Raw genomic sequence first — 20,775 nt, 5'->3', positions numbered from 1 at the left:
CCCCTTCAAGCATAAGAAATATACTTGCAGCCAAGATTACGTAACCATAATCTATGATCTCATTATCAACCGCGAGGGAAAGAAAACCTTGATATTTGAGAACAAAGAAAAAGATGGTTATCAATAATTTTTATGGGAAGATCCACGAGGCTGAGTGTTACGTAGATTCGTCTACATCAAACAGTCGTGGATCTCGACACCTGTTGCTCTTGTGATTTGTTATCAATTTACACCTGTTGTTTGATTAATGTTTTATATAATTGCAGACTATTTCAAGCTCCATTATAATAATGTTCTTACGCAAGATAATTTATCTCATCGAACATGCAATGCCAGCGCGAAGCACGATCTAGCGAAAAATTAATAACAATGGAAGAATTTACATTTTCCAGGTCTTCCGCTCAGGTTTTATTCTATTGTCTTCATCTCTTATTTTACCTATACCCCTATCTCCCCCTCCTTTCCCACTTTCTCTTATCTTCTTTTGTGCCGTCAAAAGCTGTTATCATCACCATTCTTATTCATTAGTAGTAGTACTTTCACTATTTATTACTAGTAACATTTATTATTATTATCATTGTTATATGATGATAATGATAAATGATGATTATCATTTTTAGGTGTGCGCTTGTTCAAAAAGAAGAAAAAAAAGAAAGGAGGGTAAATTCCAAATCAGAGGACCCTATTTCAATTTTATCATTTTTAACCACTCCATTTCCCCTTTTTGTGTTCGTGATGTGATAGAGGGAGAGGGGGGGGGGGTGAATCGTTGTACCGCATCATTCCATTCCTGATAGTAGGCCTAGTTATTATCATGACTTTTTAAAATCATTTATTTTATATTCAATAATTTCAAGGTATAATTAAGAAGTAATTTCACCGCCCCCACTCGGATGACGTATTTGTGTTGGACAACATTGCTATTGGACCAATTGGCTATTAGACTAAATGACTATTGGACGATTGGGGTCAGACGATTTGGTTGTTAAACGAACTGATTATTGAACCTATAATAGGTGGTGGATGAAATGATAATTAGACGAAATGGCAATTTGACGAAAGAATCTTATTAAATCTACGATTACATACACTAGTATAGAAATGTGTGGCAAAGATATAAGATAACAACGAAATAGATAGAAATATCATCTTTGACAAATTACTGGGTCATTCACAATTCGAAAAGGTCTCATTGCAACTCACTAAAATCACGATTCAACCAGATCATGAGACCCACTACCCCACACCCACACAAGAGTTAACACAAATTTCAAAATGCCGCATGCACACTGCATTAACTTTCAGTGACCCATATCCGAATATATAAGCTTCCAAATGATTTTGTTGCGGATGTTCCCGGGGTGTTCATGTAAAAGATGGTACCCCCCTTATCCTTTTTCAAGCTTTCACTGGCCACCAAGACTAGTATAGTATGGCAAGTTACTTCCACAAAGTCTGCGCACAGGCATAACTGCGTCCGAACTGCGTATTTCTAGTAAAAGAAGATTCGCAACGAACACAAACTTTTCACATGCAATATACACTGTTAGAAAAAATAAAAGAAGTTCCTGCAGCAGAGTCTCGAGAACACCTGTAATCTTACCGAATTGCGTAATCTTACAGGAAACTGGTATTTGATGTATGGAATCTTACAAATTTCCTTGAATAAAACACCCTTTTCCCCTTTTTAAACAGACCTGGGGGCCGTTTCATAAAGCTGTTCGTAAGATAAGAGCGACTTTAAGAACGACTGGTGAACCTTTCTTATGCCCTTAACCATCGCTAATGTATATACCATTTACCACAAGAAAGGATCACCAGTCGTTCTTAAAGTCGCTCTTAACTTACGAACAGCTTTATGAAACACCCACCTGTTCTGTTAAATTGCAGAAAAATTCTTGTTTTATGAATTTACAGAATGATTATTACGCAATTCGGTAAGATTACAGGTGTTCTCGAGACTCTGCTGCAGGAACTTCTTTTATTTTTTCTAACAGTGTACACTGTACATAGACAGATATTCCTTTAAAACATCCGACTCGAAATGGTGGGAAAATAATTAATCTTTGGGCATTTCATGTGACGGCCTCAAAATGCAGCCTTTCTCATCAAAACATCCGAATCGTGTGCTAAGTGAATGGGTGCGCAGACATGGGGTACGATTTTTTTTTTCTCAATTTGAAAATGACTTCCCGAGGTTTTATCCAAGAAAATCAAAGTATTTATTTCTAATTTTTAGGAGATATTTGGTACACTTACTCATAATAATATATGGAAAATTATTAACTGAAAGATTTTGTAAAATAAAAAGAAATTCATGTAAAATCTTAACTCAAATCGTTTGGTACACAGACTTTGGGACCACCATCATAATAAGTACAGTACACTTGCCATCCACGCATGTTACGACATTATAAAAAAATCACGGAAGATTGCGAGGTTACAGGCAAAAAATGATTGGGTCAATTAAATAAAATATGACGGGTTTTTTTCCGTAGACGCGCCCTGCTGTGCATGTCTGTGAATACAGTGAGACATTACTTCGTAGGCCTGCAATACACTCTGAAAACGCAGAAGGCGAAACGGGTGGGAAAATGATGGAAAAGAGGTCGAGGAGTGACAGGTTTTCCTGGAACCTTATTTTAAAAAAACTCCGTCACTCCACAGCCCTTATAAAGGGAGATTTCCCCTATCCACCCTTTTGTTTTTAGAGTGTAGGGTGATCTCGGATCGATTGAGTCTCTCGAATTTAAACGTGGTACAAAAATAGCAACGAACATCTGGACGGCTGTTTGGACATCACACAAACAATATAGATGAAGGCAAGAAGAAGAAGAGGAGCACATCACGGTGACGGAACTAGGTTGTAAGGCTGGCACCAAGCCACGGATGACCACAAAGCCGATTTTCTGTATTAGAGAGTGGAGGTGATGAGAGTATTAGAGAGGGGAGGGGGTTGACAGAGAGATAGAGAATGAAATAGGGGTTGGATAAAGAGAAGTTTTAGTGATGAAATGGGAAAGAGGAAATCTCAAAATCTATTTCTACACAGTAAAAACTGTGGTGTTAACCGGTGTACATATAGAGGACCACACCAGTTATTTTACACCGGTGTTAAAATGGTGGTGTTAGTTTTACACCTATAGGTGTTATTACAACACCTATGGTTGTTACATTTACACTCTTTGGTGTTATGTTCAATCTCTAGGGTGTTATTTTAACACCTCAGGGTGTGGTCCGCTATTAACACCAATTGGTGTCAGTTTTAACACCACAGTTTTTACAGTGCATGACCCAATAGGGATCATCCGTCATACCCATGACTTGTGAAAAGTTATTTTGTCATTTTTTACATAATTTTAAAAATGCAGTTTTAGGCGAGCCTCCTCTGCTGGGTCACTTTTTTTTTTACCTTAGTCAGATTTGTTCTAGTTAAACTGCTGTACGTCTTAAATTCAGTCTCTGATTCAATGTACTGAAAATTATGTTTATCTATTGCACTTTTATGTTTCAAAGAAAATTCTGGAAAAAAATACCTTGTAATTTTGTTTGTATTTTGTTGACAGAAAAAATAAATACATAAAAGTAAAGGAGGCAAATTAAATCTACAAACCATACAGAATGCGAGAGAAAGAACTTGTCAAGTGACGATTTTTCTACTCTTACAAGTGCATGTGCCTCTTCTTAACAGATCAGAATAAAAAAATATATTCACAAGGAATTTTTCTTCATGTAACAGAGTTAATAATTCTTTACAATATTTTATTCTGTCACTTCCCAACGGACCCTAATTAAGCCGTTGTTATGAACATGGCAGCGCTATTTAAAAGCATGTCCTCCGTACGCTGTCAAGAATTATAACAAAGCATATGAAATCTTTCTGAAATGTCAACAATAATCTTCAGAATGGAGATGCAAAATTAGATGAATATAATCCAATTTCATAAATGCACGTTGATATTACTATTAAAGGAGAAACGAGTCAGTTTTTGTGTCATGACATCAAAACTATAACATGCCCTTAATTTCCTTGGAAACAAATACGATGGTTTATGAACACCCTGCTTCCTCTTCTCTGCATTATAAGCCTATAATCAGTGACATGGTGAACGGTGCTGAAAACTCGACTCGTATAAAAATAATATAAACTGAATAGTCATGGATAGTAATAAGGGTCATGTCAAACGGATCAATCAAAATTAGATAATTTTCTTGTGTAAATTTAGTGATTACCTCGGACCACGGTATCCTCGGGATTTATTCTAAGTCTACTCTTAAAAATCCTGATTCAGAAGTAGGCGCCACATTCCGTTCACAGTCGAAAGATGTGAAAATTTTCTCTTCTGACTATAACGGAGCGGCACTCCAACGGACTGGATTTGTACGGAGCCTTTAAAGTGCCGACGACTTGGCGAGATACTTTTTCTTGCCATGTCGACATATAGCCTTATTATGTCGACTTGGCGAGATACGTTATCTCGCCAAGTCGACTTAAATAAAAAGTTAAAGGTCAACTTGGCGAGATATTTGGAATCTCGCCGGCCTTGGATACTTCATATCTTGCCATGTCGACATATAATGTTTTATAAGTCGACTTGGCAAGATAAAATATCTCGCCATGTCGACATACAAGGTTTTATAAGTCCACATGGCGAGATAACGTATCTCGCCATGTCGACATGATAAGGTTATGTCGATATGGCAAGATATTTTATCTTGCCAAGTCGACTTATAAAACATAATGTCGACATGGCAAGATAATGAAGTGTCCAATGCCCGACGAAAGTATCTCACCAAGTCGTCAAGTCGATGACACTTTAAAGGCTCCCTAGTTTTGTGATCAATCTGAACCGAAATGTTTACTGTACTACGGCAATCTTAAGAAAAAACGAGGTATTTTACCTTCACCATATCTGAATTCAATGAAGAAAAATCAGAATGTATTCTATTATAATAACAATAATAATCATTATCATCATCACCATTGTAAACGAAATAGAATTTAATATATGGAAGTGTGGCAAAGACGGAAATTACTTTTATGACCTGCTATCTAAGGTAGATATGAGATTGTTATCTCACATAATTATCATTATTCCATAATCTGACGATAACTACCGTTTCCGATGTCAATGGGAACTTGATTTTGCAGATCTAACTGTATCACGTTATTCAAGAAGTTCGACACGTAATCATTCTGTTCATTTATAAGGTTGAAATACCTGATTATGAAGTGAGGCGTATATGCATGCCCTATGTTCACGATCGTCACTGATTTCGTAATGCGTAGGGCCTAAATAGGCGGTGTATACTCACTTGCGTAGTGAGTTTTGCCTATTTTCTTCCTTTTTTTTTTTTAACTTTTGGGGATCCAGAGCTCCCAAGGCCCTCCCTCATTTACACGACAGTGGAGCACTGGACCATGCAAAAGTTAAACGACCAAGAAGGCAAAAAAAAAAAAACGAAAAAACGAAAAAAAAAAGAAAAGAGAAGGGAAGGGTGAGATATGATATATTTTAAATATTGTATGTCAGAGTCTAGCATAAAAAATATACTTCTATTTTAAAGCGACCATATTTTTCGCTCCCTCGCGTTGCTCCCTCGCTCCGTAATCTAGGTTGTGTCCCTCACTATTTGAGGGGATTGTTACGCCACTGAGTTTAAACACAGTAGACAATATTGCTCAAATTTATTGTTTTTTGCAGGCCTACAGTGTCAAACAATGTTTGCATAATTAGCATATTTTTCCGTTCAGCTTTCATTTATGATAGATCTATATACGACTTATTATTGTAAGATTTAATCATGTACCAATTCCTATTTTAAAAAATGATGTATTTTATTCCAGGGTATTGTGCACTGATTTTTTTTCTGAAAATAAAGTTGAAAATAAAGTTATTTTCGCTCAAATCTCACATTTGTCCTTGACCACCTAATGCATCCGAGCCGAAGAAGCTTATTGATCAAATTAGATGCAGTTCACAGAAAACCTACTCATAGAACAGCTCGGAGATTAATTCCACAGGGATAAGAAAATTGAGTTGCACCGTACATGCGATAAACATATAGGTGGATAAAATCCACCTCTTTGGCGATTGATTGGTTGACCTGAAAATCACAAAGTCATTACCAGGTTTTATAATTCCTTATGTACCTTTTATCATATCCATGTTATTTTCGAATTTATCTGAAGGTGTTCTCTAAAACCGAGCGTACTGAAATGAAGTTATTTATTTGTTTTTTTTTATACTTTCCACGGCGAATATATACCTCATCGTCCTTCTCCACGTTAATTTTGATACGATATTAAAGGTCAAGTCCACTTCAGAAAAATGTTGATTTGAATCAATAGAGAAAAATCAGACAAACACAATGCTGAAAATTTCATCAAAATCGGATGTAAAATAAGAAAGTTATGACATTTCAAAGTTTCGCTTATTTTTAACAAAATAGTTATATGAACGAGCCAGTTACACCCAAATGAGAGAGTCGATGATGTCACTCACTCACTATTTCTTTTGTTTTTTATTGTTTGAATTATACAATATTTCAATTTTTACGAATTTGATGATAGGACCTCTTTGCCTGAAGCACAAAATGTTAAAATAATGGAATTCCACGTGTTGAGGGAGGAATGAAACTTCATTTCACATGACAATGACGAGAAAATCAAAATATTTCATATTTCATATAATAAAATACAAAAGAAATAGTGAGTGAGTGATGTCATCAATTCCCTCATTTGCATACCGACCGAGATGTGCATATAACTGTTTTGTGAAATGAAGCGAAAATTTAAAATGTCATACTTTCTTATTTTACATCCGATTTTGATGAAATTTTCAGTGTTATGCTTGTTGAATATTTCTCTTTTTATTCAAATCAAGTTTTTGTTGGGGTGGACTTGTCCTTTAAGGATGTGAACTTATTTACTCTATAGAATAGTTACAGAAGATTTAGTAAAGTAAATATCCATCATAAATGTGGGTTAACATGCAAAATCTGCATAATAATTAAAGTGGGGAGAGAGAATGCGATCATAAGTCAAATTAGGCCTACTGTGAAGAGTCAAATATGACTTGTGATGAATAACCAAAACTTTCAGTGACACATTACTTGATCAAAAACATATACATAAAAATGAAATAAAAATAAATCAATACATCATAAATTATAACAAAACTTGAAACATGAAACTTACATTTAAGACAAAATTTTCTTATTAAGAATGCTCTAAATAAAGAGCCTCTTTAAAAATAACAAAATAAAAATCTGGAAATTCCATGAGTGCATTAGGTAACAAAATTTTTATGCATAATTAAGAAAATTTCCTTTCCAGAAACCTGGTTCACAACAGGGCAGACATTCATTATTCTTTATATTTCTTTCTCATTTGATAATTTTTGCGAGTCAGAGATCTTATATTAGGTAAATTAAATTCTGAGATTGTATGAAATATATTATGATAATTTGCATGTGAAAAAAAACAAAAAAGACGATCTTTTCTATAATATTCGTCCGCGACATAAAAAAATTAATGTCCGTCAGTGAATGTTTACAACTCTTGGTCAAAGAGCCTCGATTAAAATTATTCTATGTATCCCTATCCCGTCCGTCAGTGACATTGAATATTAATGGATTCTATTCAAAGTCGGTTACTATGCCAACCAATATCAAAGGTATCCGTAGCAATGAAACTTGGAATGACGCAACACAACTCATATAGCTTTTATTTCTGTAGGCTCTCAAACTTTCAAAATTTGTCAAAAGTCCGTCAAAATAAGGTGGTCATGCAGATATTGTAATCAGTATCCGAACTGAGAAAAGATCAAGAAAGCACAATTGATTTTCTTTTCTTTTTTTTTTTGGGGGGGGTCTCTTTGACAAAATGTTGATTCTTGTTGATTGAAGCTGTCGATCACATGGTGGTGATGAATAAGTCGACAATCGCCTCCTCGAAATTGGATAATACAAAAGTTTATACTCCTCAGAATATTAGCGTATCTACTACGGGGGAGGGGGGAGGGGAATGACAACCCCTAAATTGTAAAACACAATATGGTTTCAAAGCGAGGATGCTGGGAGTGCTGGCAAATTGTTTCGGGAAACTCCTTCTTTTTTTGCTTGTCAAATTTAAACTAGCCCCCTGTAAAGAGTTTTGAAAATAGTTCCCGGGCCCTGTAAAGTTTAAAAGAAGGAATCCAAGTCGTTACTTCTCTTTCATAATAGTCCCACAAATGTTACAAATTGTGGGAGACACTAAAACTTAAAATATATGGTAACTGATTCCCTATATGTAAAAAGCTTATAACCACACCGTTAAAGCTTATGGCTTTTTTTTTATTGCAACAGCAAGTACACAATAAAATATTTTGCACCTGTATTCTCTATATAATTAAATCTTGAAAAATATCTCAAAACATTCACAACATAGCCAAATATAGCCGCATACAGACAACTCAAAAGCACCGAATTTGTTTCAAATTTGTTTCATTAATAAACCCCTATTCATGAAAAAGGGTTTCTAAGCACTAATGGCTTTTAAGCGGATCTTCAAGTGGAATAATCATCTCCCCATTGAGTAAGCAAAGATACGTCAAGCTCTGACGGACGTTCTTATGACTGGAATTAATGGCAGAGGCGAAAGGATGAATACATTTCCACGTTTCTCACAACAGAGCGAAGAATAAGATGCATCACTCTCCTACTATACGAAAATACCCTAAACCATACCAGGAAACCTGATGCAAAATTCTTGCAATCTGCGGTAGAGAAGATATGTTTTAATCGTCACTTTGTGTTCTTTAGAAAGCCTATCTATCCTAAAAAGAGCAGGTGCATTCGGGTTTGCCGTGAATATTACAAAGAAAGATATACAAAGATCGACTTTAAATGCGATGACGTAAAACCTTAAAATGGTGGAATAGGGAGAGAAGGAAATTAGAAATCCCATAGGAACGTCTCTACATTCTAAAATTGTGAGGGGACCGGCAGTGCAAAGTCGGATAATGTTTATAGCGTAGTCCGTCTCCATAAATTTACATGAGTAAATAGAAGCTGGCATATTCTCATGACAAACATAATGAATAGTTTGGAATGAACATATTTTTAAAGAGCTTTTAAAGGGGTAGTATGACGATAAGTTTGTTCTAATAAACTGATAAAAGTAGGGCAATTTGAAAAAAGGTATATCAGTGAAGGTTTGGTGAAAATCCACCAAAGAATGAAAAATAGATGACTTTATTTGTGACTTCATAATTCGTGCAGCTTCCCCATATGCATGTACATTATTGATGGAATAATGCTGAATATTAATATTTTATAGAAGAGAGAACGAAATACTGTGTCTGATACACCCATCGCACAATATCATAAATTTCAAATGTTTGAGATTTTTTTTAGGGGGGATTATATCACACGAAATTATAGAGGAGCTACTCGTCTATGATGTCACCAAACAGATCAAAACGGTAAAAACTCATTATTCCGTTATTCTTTCACCAATTTTTTTTCTCTATTTTGGTACTTTTATCAAAACCAATTTATTATTAGGGGGAACTTCCCCTTTAGGGTATAGGTACAGGACTTTTTTGGTGAGATGGTTGAAAGGGGGTAAAAAAGTGAAATGAGAGAGGCGAAAAGGGGTTGCCAATTTGCATTTTCAGGGATGTTGCTTTCTCATATTATAAATCCCTTGTTAATACCCCTACGCATGCTATATAGGTTGCTTGAATACAACGATCATTATCATTTATCTTTCTCTTACTTTTCTGCTATACAGACAACGTGGTGGGTGTAATCTTTAATAAGAATCGGTACAAGCTAGGGGAGAAATCAAATCAGTGGAGGAGACGACATAATGGCATGCAATCTTTAGAAGAGAGATATCAAACCAATGATGCTCAAGTAATATGAGAATGCTAATATGTAATATATATATCTCATGGATCTATTCTGGAGAGAGATTGAATATATAACACATGGGATATATGTACGGACAGATTGAATGAATAATGAGAAAAAGCAAGTGGTGGCATCAAGTATAATTATCTGGAAAGGAAGTTCTCATCAAATACGAGGCCCGATTCGGCAATTCTGCATCTTCAGTAGATTTGTTTGTCATGTATTACTTTACGTATATTTCTATATTCCTTGTATCTATTTTTTGAGGGGTCCACATTCTACAAGCTTTGCTTTTCAGTGGACCCCTCCATTCTTCTTATGATATATAATTGCATTGATTTAATTATATATAATGATATCGATTATATTGATTTAAACTTGACATGTATGTTAATTTATATTTAAATCACTTTCGAATATGTATATCATCTTTTTTCAATATTGAATTTTGTTCATGCTATTATTTAAATTGAATCAATCTATCTTGTACTTATTTGTATTATTTTGAAGAATGAAAATAAATTGAATTGAATTGATTTCTACAACACTCTGAAAAAAAATTGTTTGCCCAATATTGGGTAAAATGGGAACATGCATGTTGGTTGGGTAAAAAGATACCAAATATTTTGTCAATTTTACGCAATGTTGCGTTAAAATAGCCCCATATGCGGTTAGAAATTAGCTAACATGCATGTTCCCTTTCTACCCAAAATTGGGTAAAATTTTATTCAGTGTTTTTAGAGTGAAGATTTCCCTCGACACAAAACGAAATCACAATTCTCCTTTTCAACGTTACTATCTTTTTCTGTTTTGATAACATTCTATCATTACGTTTTTAAGATAGTGAACCATAATCATATTTTAGTAAATGATAAGAACTAATTTAGATATCATAATTATAATTAATTCACTTCATATTTATTATTTACACCATTTACACCATATTTACACCAATTATTATGTGCATGATAAACGTCAGAATTACTAATACCAGAAAGGAAAGTAATTGTTAATGATCGAAGACGAAGGGAGTTATCATAATACTAACCGTGAAACTAGATAAAATGAGAAGCCATAATTATACGTACGTAATCACAAAGGAAAATCAGAAACGAACTCTTAATAATATATTCCATTTATTATCTGCACGATGATTTGTCATGTTTGACAAGACCGAATAGGTGGAGGGTGACAAGCCGGGCTGACAAAATGCCCCACTCCTGTTGATATTCAAGACTTTCACAAAGCCCCCCTCCCATCCCACCCCGAATTACCCCATGCACATGTGGCCCCTAATCCAAGGCATATCGATTAACTTACCAACTTCGGCTAGGTAAACTGCAACTTTTCCATGTCCATGTTTCTTGGCGAATAATCGTGCAGTGTGCCCTTTCTTGGTCTGGAGACCCGGGGTAGCGTCTGCTTCTTCTACAAACCACTTCACTGCCTTCAAGTACCCATTAGATGCTGCGTAGTGGAGAGGACTGCGGCCTTATTAATAGCAAAAGAAAGAAAGAGATCCATCACAGACGCTCTAAAACGAATCAGTCAAAATGACTTACAGTCCATAACCCCCCCCCCCCTCCCACCCCCAGTTCCACGAACAAGAATATGAAAGGAAATAAAAAGTGATATTATATACGACGTCGTTTTCTTATTATATCTAAATCCATTTCATTTTCCAAAAAGGGTATACTATTTTGGCTTGTTCGCTTCCTTCACCCGAGAATTTACAGATTTTTTTGTTGCACGCATCCTATGTTGTGCCCCTCAACATTTTTGCCTCGTTTTTATACGCCACTTGTAATTATAAATGCAATAATTGACAATTCGTAGATTATCAAAATTAAGTCTGATTTTAACCTAACTATACCATTCTCATCAGGCGCGGATCGGGTCCGTTCCGATCCGCGCCTGAAGATAATGAAGGAGCATTTTCTTTCTCCTTTTTTTTTTACATATTTTATTTTGCTTGTTATTTTTTCTGCTTATAAGAATGATGTAAATCGGACTACATTACACCAAACTAAATCCTGATGAGAGATGTCATCAAACTTTATGTGCGAAACGATTTTACTTGAATGGCATTTAAATTGCCTCAAGCAATTGCACTTTCTGTTAAGTGTGTACAAAATCTTCTCAAGAGGAAATAAAACATGTTAGAGACGCCGTAGTCTGATGTCTGATTCCCAAGACTCTTGATTATAGAATGCAAGCTTGTCGTTATCAAACGTCTTTCACGTGTCAGCATGCATGATCAACAACCCATAATTACCGTCATTCATGACTGTAATAATGTTTGTATGTTTTCGATGTAGCCATCATACACTACTTTATACATGTATACCACAACCTACTCAAGACCTTCATTTATATATATATAATATATATATATATATATATATATATATATGAAATAGAAATTAAATAGAGTTCGAAAAGAGGGTGAGGAGAAAAGGAAGAGCATTGAAAAGGAGGCTTTTGGTCGTGAAATTATTGTACATTATGCTTACGGAATTTCTTGCAGTGGCTGCGGAACCGGGGGGGGGGGGGGCGAGCCCTTTCCCTATTTTTTTCTTCAGTAAACGTTAATATGTTGAGTGTTGTGGCCCAGTGGATTTGTCTTCGGACTTTGAAACAGAGGGTCGTGGGTTCGAATCCCAGCCATGACATAATTTACTTCGGTAAGAAATTTATCCACATTGTGCCGCACTCGACCCAGGTGAGGTGAATGGGTACCCGGTAGGATTTATTCCTTGAACGCTTTAGCGCCTATTAATATGGCGGCTCAGCTACAGCCGGGGTAATATGATACCAAGTATCAAAGCGCAGTTGAGTATATGCACATAGTAACTGCACTATATTAACATATTATTATTATTATAAAAATAATAAAAACGTAAAAATACCTCCCGATTGTGCTTTTTTCTTGGTCACCCCCCCCCCCTTACTTTCAAAACCGTTCCTCGGCCCCTGTCTTGCATCCTCACCCCTTCTTCCATGGCCATGCAAGCCAATGAACAATTTATAATACAATTTGATATGCAATAATCTAATTTTTTTTCTTCATTGTATGAATAAGATGTATTTCATATCATTATTTTGATTTTACTATACTATGACAAACATATATGGTTGAACTATACTGCTGTTGATAATTATATACAAAAATAATATTCACCTCTGAGAGTACAATAACCTGAATACGCGTATAAATATCTTGTGGGTAAAATTATTAAATCATGGAAACATACCTTCCAAATGCGTCATTACTAAAAACCACAATCTACTCAGATAAACGTGAAGGATACAAAGTGAAAGAACACAAGCGTCCAATATTATACTTCTCAAGCGGAAAGCATCTTACGTTATTGCACTTAATGAAGCGATCATGTGAAGTTATATGAAGTCAATAACCTCGTAAAGCTCCAGCCTGTTAAGAATGCATTTTCTTCTTGTATTTTTCTTAATACAAGGGGGAAGTAACATGGTGAATAACATTTCTTTTGACTTGAAATTACGAGCAGCAGAAACATGGTTGCTTTATTGTAAAAAAAATAATAATATGGTGAATAAAGCATTAGATATTGTTCTCAGCAGCAGTGGAGTACATTTCTACAAATTATAGGAGAAGAGAATGGAGTTTGAGAAAATATCAACCGCTCGCTGTGAATTCTAAGAATAATATATCTCTTAAGTTTATTCGCCCCGAGATCAATTTATGTGATTTCCTTTCGTGAAAAACAAACTGCCGTCGACAGTGATGTTTGCCATTGTAGACTGTGTGTTTCTTGATCAAGGTGGAGAAAGAATATAATTATCTACATGATCTAGGGGTCATTGCATGCTATCAGTATCATCATACCTGCCGGCCGAAGTGAAAATACTGGAGAGAAATTCCAATTAAAATTAAGGAATTTTGACAGTGGTCGTGTTAGGGACTTGATAATCCTTTCATTCTCGTCAATTATTACAGAGTGCATGCAGCCCCCCCCCCCTTCTCCACTCCATGCATGCCCCCTCTCTCTCTCTCCATCTCTTACTTTTCTTCTATAAAAGTTTTCTGAACATGTTGGGTGGGAGCTGCATGAGTCTAGCAAAATATATAATACAAATACTGCGAATAATACGCAAAGCACACGAAATGTTGTAAACATGTAGAGAAGATGAAGACACATTGAAAGAAATGGTGGGCGATAGAGAAATATAAAATGATTTACAGCAGCAATGAAACATCTAGAAAGGTAAAGGGCAAAGTGAGAGCTATTCAATCTTGTAAATAGCACTCTTGATTAATTCTCCTCCCAGACACAATAAAAGCTTTCAGTGGCGACAACACATTTTTTTATATAGGGGGGGGCAAGGCAAAATAAAGATAATAAACGGAATTTTTGGATTCCTTAATATTATACGGGTATTAAAGAGTTACACGACGCATGCCTCTTTTCTTACACTCTTAATTCTTCTCTTTTTTCACATATTTTCACTATTTGAAAAATCATGGGGCAGAACCCCCCCCCCCCGCCCATCGTTACGCCGCCGGTGAAACCTTATCGGCTCTAAAACAATTTGTCATAATATAGTCATATGTGGATTTTTTTTGCATTTGCTTTATGAGAAGCAATATGTTTACTGTATATAATATAATTCTCTATCTGAAACCATTCTCTCATACAGGACATGCAGGATGTGGCCTCTCTAGTTTTGAAGAATGTTCCCGGCTCCTCTTCCTATTTCATTGTCAATTTGAATTTTTCTTCTTTTGACTATATATACAGGCCCTAATATTTAAATGTAAGTTTGGTTACCTGTTGGTACACAAGGCTAATTGTTCTAAAATTAATAACCATTACTGTAGCTAAACATAGATAGATATAATATGTGTTTTATCATTTTATCTTCCGAAATACAGCGTTTATCATTTCTTAGAAATGTTAGAACGTTACTTTGTCTAGGTATTCGAGCTATAAAGCCGGGGTAATAATGATATCCTTATATATTTCCAATCAGTGGCGTACCGTGGGTCACGGCATTGGGGGGCACCAGCAAAAATTTCGGGTCACTTATGGAGCGCGCGAAGCGCACTCAGTTGTCAGGTATACTGACCTAATAGAGATATTTTAAGGACATGCAGTGCCATCAAACGAATATGTATCTCACTGATTAAATAATGCGAGCGCGAAGCGCGAGCTGAAAATTTTTGATATTGAGGGCTAAAAATTGACATTATAAGCAAATTTTTTTGCAATCATGATATTTAACTGTCTCGTTAAACAATGCGAGCGCGAAGCGCGAGCTATAATTTTTGTATATACTGACCCTAAACAAGGAAATTTTAAGGATCATATTTCAGAATCCATTAAGAGTATAAATATCTCACCATAGTCATCTAATGCTAGTGCCATCCTTTGCTGATTTTATTAGAATTACATCTAAACACAGTCATGAAGCACCTTTTGTAGTCATGTAATCTTGATTATCATACGTATCTTACTAATCAAATACTGCAAGCGCAAAAGCGCGAGCTGAACATTTAGGAAATATAGACCTGAAGAGGGGCATTCTAAGGGTTGTTTGTAGGAATTCTCTAAGACCCTACGTATTTGACTAACCAAATGATGCGAGCGCGAAGCGCGAGCTTAAATTTTTGTATAAATTGACCCCAAAACATGGATATTTTAAGGACTATAGTTACGAATCCATTAAGTCAGAGTATACATATCTCACCATAGTCATCTAATGCGAGTGCCAAGCGCTTGCTGATTTGTTAGAATTACATCTAAACACATGGAGCACTTTTTGAAGTCATTGTAATCATGATTATCATACGCATCTCACTAATGAAATACTGCGAGCGCGAAGCGCGAGCTGAAAATCTAGGAAATTCAGACATGAAGAGGGGCATTCCAAGGCTTGTTTGTAGGAATTCACTAAGACCCCACGTATTTCACTAACCAAATGATGCGAGCGCGAAGCGCGAGCTAAAATTTTTTATATTCAGAACAGAAAAATTGACATTTTAAGGACTGATTTTAGGAGTTCATGAAGAGCAGAAATCTCACCAATCCACTAATGCGAACGTTAGCACGGACAGGAAATGTTTTATATTAAGACCTTAAAATAGGGCAATAACTTTCAGTAGTCATGAAAAAGAAGAATATACCACTACTTAAAACAATAATAACTCTAATTGCGAGGAAATATATTATTTTGTTGTATATTGATTTGAAAACGGGAGGCTTTAGTACAGCAGTTTTATATGTCTCGTTAAAAAGTCTATGCGAGCACCAGGAACAATGAAGACACAATTAAGCAAATAATGTTTCATAAAGTTGTGAAAAATGTTTCTTATGTTATATAACATAATATAACACTATGATAAACAACAATTTCTTCTTTCCCCCACTACGTTTCTCTTCCTTTTTCCCTCTTTTTCTCCTTTTCCCCGTTTTTTTTTTTTTTTTGGCCAGCCGATTGGGGGGGGGCACGTGCCCCCCCATGCCCCCCCCCCGTAGTTACGCCACTGTTTCCAATGTAAGGATTCTGGACTACAACAGTTGAATGTATAATAAAAATGAAAGAAAACTGAATTACTCTCAATGAAATACAAACCTGCTGCGTCCACAGCGTTGACATGGGCGCCATGTTGAACTAGGAGTTTAGCACAATCTAAATGACCATTCATGGCTGCCTTGTGGAGTGGTGTTAGACAGTGTTGGAGCTCAGTATCCGCGCTCTAATAATACCAAATCAAGAAAATCATGCTGTTATTGGATTGGTCATCCATCTATTTACCTATTTGTTTTATATGTATATTTGATTTATTTATTTAATCACTTATCTATTCAATCATTAGTTGATATATATATATATTTACTCATACAAAAATTCATTTCATTTACAGATGTTCGTAATAATATATATTTACATAAAATTTCATGCCTCTTTTAATCTTTTATTCTTTATTTTCTTCTTTCTGTTGCTATTCTCCGTTTATTCTCCATTTTGTTATCACTTGACAAATCTTATGGGGGCACCCCCCCCCCCTTCATCTACTGCCTAGAAATGAAGCCGCCCTTAGCTGTGTAGGCCTAGTATGTTTTTAAACTCTCCATGATGTTTCTGCCGTCGTGCGCCTTTGAAGATGATACGTAAAGATGTTCGAACGTGCACCAATTCAATATGATATTGATTTATTTTGCCTTTAGATGAATATCTGAAGGTGAACGTATCCTCTTTTTACTTCAATTTCTTAAATGGATGAAAACATGCAGTAGAAGTGATCTAGACATTTTAAACTTTTAAGTCAGCGAGTTCACAATTCATTGGTGGTGGGTGCAGGCACGGGAGTATTATGGGGGGCTTGTGAACATAACCCACTGAAAGTGCAAAGACCAAGGGGGAAAATAAGGAGAAAATTTTAAGAAAAGGAAAGTAAAAGGGGTTAGATACTCACGATAATTGTGATTATTTCTCTTCATACTACTAGTATGACATTATCTATTATGTATTCTGTTTCATATATAGTTTTTATTTGGTTTCATGATTTTGTTTAACAAATCACATATAAACAATACAAGTAAATTGACAATTGAAATAAAAAATAAATGTATTCCGTATTTCCAATATGTTTCATATTTGCCTTGAGCCACTAACGATTTTTGTTCGATAAACAATTTCTATTCTATTCTACAAAATTCGATTTTCACTTAAGAGAAGTCGAAATTTTTTACTCCATCTCCATGTTGACCCCCCCCCCTCAAATTAATTGGCTCATTACGCCGCTGGATGCAGGGGAATGGTGTGTTAAAGAATGAAGACTATCGACAGAGTAGAATATTTTGATGACTCCAGCACTGGCGGATCCGGAGGATCTCCCCATTCGAAAGTGAAGACCCTTTTTTCTTTTTTTTTTGCTTTTCATTTTTTCCTAGGGAAAATGTGCCCCACCCTTTCGAAAAATCCTGGATCCGCCCCTGGACTCCACAATATTGTTTGCATATACACAGCAGTCATTATTTTCTCTCTCGAAATAGGTATAAAGAGAAATGTTGAAGTATTATCCTCTCTGAGCATTCGGAATAGATGTTGTCCAAGAGAAGGAGTTAAATCATGTCGGCTTGTTATTCAAAATTTTAATTGGGATCTGTCTCCACTGCTGAGAAATAACGGAGCTTCAGCAGCCACTATACGCAGACACTTTCTGGAACATATAGGCCCGTATTATGAAGTCGGGTTTAACTTAAACTCATGTATAAAGTTGTAGTTTAAGTATGGGAAGCAAAAAGTATCAAAATTTATATTAAGTTGTATGTTTATTATATATGTTTACTGTGCTCTTTCCTGATTCATCGATGGTGAAGACTATCATCTATTTGTACTTTCTAGACTATTTTGAATCATTTGATAGCCAAATGAGATGAAGTATGATATCTCTACTGTAAGTGATTTATGTAGCAATTGGCTTCCCATACTTAAACCACAACTTTAAACCTGAATTTAAGTTAAACCCGACTTCAGAATACGGGCCAGAGAATCTGTAGTGTCAAAAGCTATTCATGAAAACGCAGCTTTTGTCGAAACTTGGTTTTTCAAAACAGCAGTGTCCTCTGTGACGACATATAGTATGCAATTTTCGCAGGCTCCGAAACTTACGACGATCGGCTGTCACGGTCCACCGATTCTCGACAAAGATCTCTCAGCTTTCCATTGTGGTTCGACAGGCATTTTCAGTAGATTTACCGTGTTGTAGAATCCGCCCCCGTTGGAATTGCGAAAAATTCGCTAACTGTTATGCCGAAAAGACGCACTAACTGAACTATAAGCCTAATCAAGCGTTGTTGTTGACGGACATGACGTATGGGAGAAATCGTTATTCTATGCATTTCATTTATTCTAGTGTCTCTGATTGGTAAACAGAACATCCGATTGCCCGGAATTAATGATGTCTCGGAGGGTTAATGTATATATGAAAAAATGAAGACACCCCCCCCCTGGGTTGCACATAAAAGGCACAAACCTGACAAATTGCCTTTTTTGCAGATTCGTTGACAGAAGCTTCAACTTCAAATACCACGTATATATACTACCTTAATGAAGATCTTCATTTCATTCGCAAATATCCCAATAAAGTACTAGTTTATGACAACGCCGAACTAATGATTAACTCTATGTGGAGTACTTAAACCTTAACACGACACAGATATTAAATGTTTTGTTTGAATGAAGGAACGGACCTAAATTTGTGTGTAGTATAGTAAGGCTAAATACGTATTAATTCACAAAGTCTATTCAGTAATGATTACTAATTATTATTTTGTTCGGTATACTTACAAGTCCTTGATTGAGCATGACTTCGATGCTTCCAGAATCACCAGAAAAGGCTGCATTGGAATGTATGTATGAAGTGAATATAGATTTTAAAACACGCTTCGTATTTCTGAATAATGAATACAATGATTTAAAATTAATATGCAACTGAATTTGAAATGTTTTTTTTTTGTGTGTGGCTTATTTCATCTCTATATCGTTTTTTTTGCAATATACAAATACAGAAATACAAATCAATCACTTAAAAATCAACTGACATTAAGAACCTAGGACGACGATGTAGGTAGTTGAAAAATATCCACTGTAAAAGGTATTGGATAAAATTTTTACCACCACGAGGGTATGTATCCAAACAATTTGGGCAGTATTTTACTCAATGCGGGAAGCATATTGTCCAGTAAGGTTAAAAAATAAGCAGCAATTACTTTAGAATGGGCAACCATTTCATCACACTGAATAAATAAAAATGCCCAATGTTGGCTGCACACATAATTACCTTTATATACAGTAGGCCTATATAAAGAAGTAAATCAGTTAAGCATTAAACAACATCGGAAAAGATTAAATATCCTTACCTGCTTCGTGTAAGTTTCTTGCGGAATGCATTTCGTGAAAAATCTATTGGTTCGTAGTATAAGAATATGATCGATGGATATGTATAAGAATATGATCGATGGATATACGGCCAATTAGGATAGGGGAAGGAAATTAAATTGGTTCCCTTTCCTCCATTTCCAGGTTTTTTAAGTCAATGCAAATCCGATATTAACAACGAAAACGAGTTGATTTCGCGCACGGTGCGTTGGGTACAACAATGCTCTGATTAGATGAGAAAAGGCTGTCTTTGATTAACTGAGTAACGGGGGCGGAGGGGATGTCGAGCGATGAAGCAGTTTTTGTGTCAGCACTCCGACGTGTTTTTTGTAGGATTTTGGAACGAGTTGCGTGGAGAGTGAGGTGAAGAAAGCGAGGACCTACTTTGCCAGTAAATAGAATCTCAGTTACTTTCTGTGGCTTCTTCTTTGCCCTTTTGGAGCCTCATTTCTGCCTAACGTCTTGCGGGAGAGTGAGATGCGGATGGGATCGTCTGCTTGAGAACGTCAACGTATGTCTTTCAAGGATGTGGGATGTGACGTGCAAGAGTGTTGTATTAAGACACATGTAAGATACTATAGAGACAAGATGAAGAGGGCGTGGCAATCAGATACGAGCGTTCTCTTTATTGGGTACTTCAGATGCTTCAGAAGTCCCATCTCTCTTGCTTGTTACTTCAAGTACTCGTCAACCACAGATTCATCATAATTCATTATGAGTTATAAAAAAACTAATTCCAAAGTGATAGACATTGCTTTAATACACTGGCGTAAATCCATGTCGAACAATGGGGAGGGGGGGTGATAGTGATATATTGACCTCAAAATTCGGAACTTTTGGGACACCCTCACACCACGGACCTAGGTCCATGTCCACACCAAGGGCTATCAATTGTGTACGGGTATATAACCGCGTACATAATAATGACCATCTTTTAGATAAAGGTCT

At 35.9% G+C, this 20,775-nt stretch overlaps 1 protein-coding gene across 1 annotated transcript; it reads right to left on the bottom strand.

Annotated features, from left to right (window-relative positions):
* Positions 1-2,005: 2,005 nt before the first annotated feature.
* On the bottom strand, positions 2,006-20,326 carry LOC121423322 (ankyrin repeat, PH and SEC7 domain containing protein secG-like). Its single transcript, XM_041618677.1, has 5 exons — positions 19,809-20,326; positions 19,237-19,286; positions 16,516-16,639; positions 11,224-11,394; positions 2,006-2,909 (listed from the first exon to the last, which is right to left on the bottom strand). Exons 1-5 carry the CDS (start codon positions 19,837-19,839, stop codon positions 2,860-2,862), a joined length of 426 nt encoding a protein of 141 aa, XP_041474611.1. The 5' UTR covers positions 19,840-20,326; the 3' UTR covers positions 2,006-2,859.
* Positions 20,327-20,775: the final 449 nt, after the last annotated feature.

The sequence above is a fragment of the Lytechinus variegatus genome, chromosome 10 (assembly GCF_018143015.1).
Source record: "Lytechinus variegatus isolate NC3 chromosome 10, Lvar_3.0, whole genome shotgun sequence".
NCBI classification, from domain to species: domain Eukaryota; kingdom Metazoa; phylum Echinodermata; class Echinoidea; order Temnopleuroida; family Toxopneustidae; genus Lytechinus; species Lytechinus variegatus.
This window is presented reverse-complemented; position numbering and strand designations above follow the sequence as displayed.

Coding starts and splice junctions, on each gene's coding strand:
- LOC121423322 (XM_041618677.1), bottom strand. CDS start 19,839: ATGCATTCCGCAAGAAACTTACACGAAGCAG. Junction 16,640..19,236: donor TCATGCTCAATCAAGGACTT/GTAAGTATACCG, acceptor TGGTATTATTAG/AGCGCGGATACTGAGCTCCA. Junction 2,910..11,223: donor AGTTTACCTAGCCGAAGTTG/GTAAGTTAATCG, acceptor TCTCTAATACAG/AAAATCGGCTTTGTGGTCAT.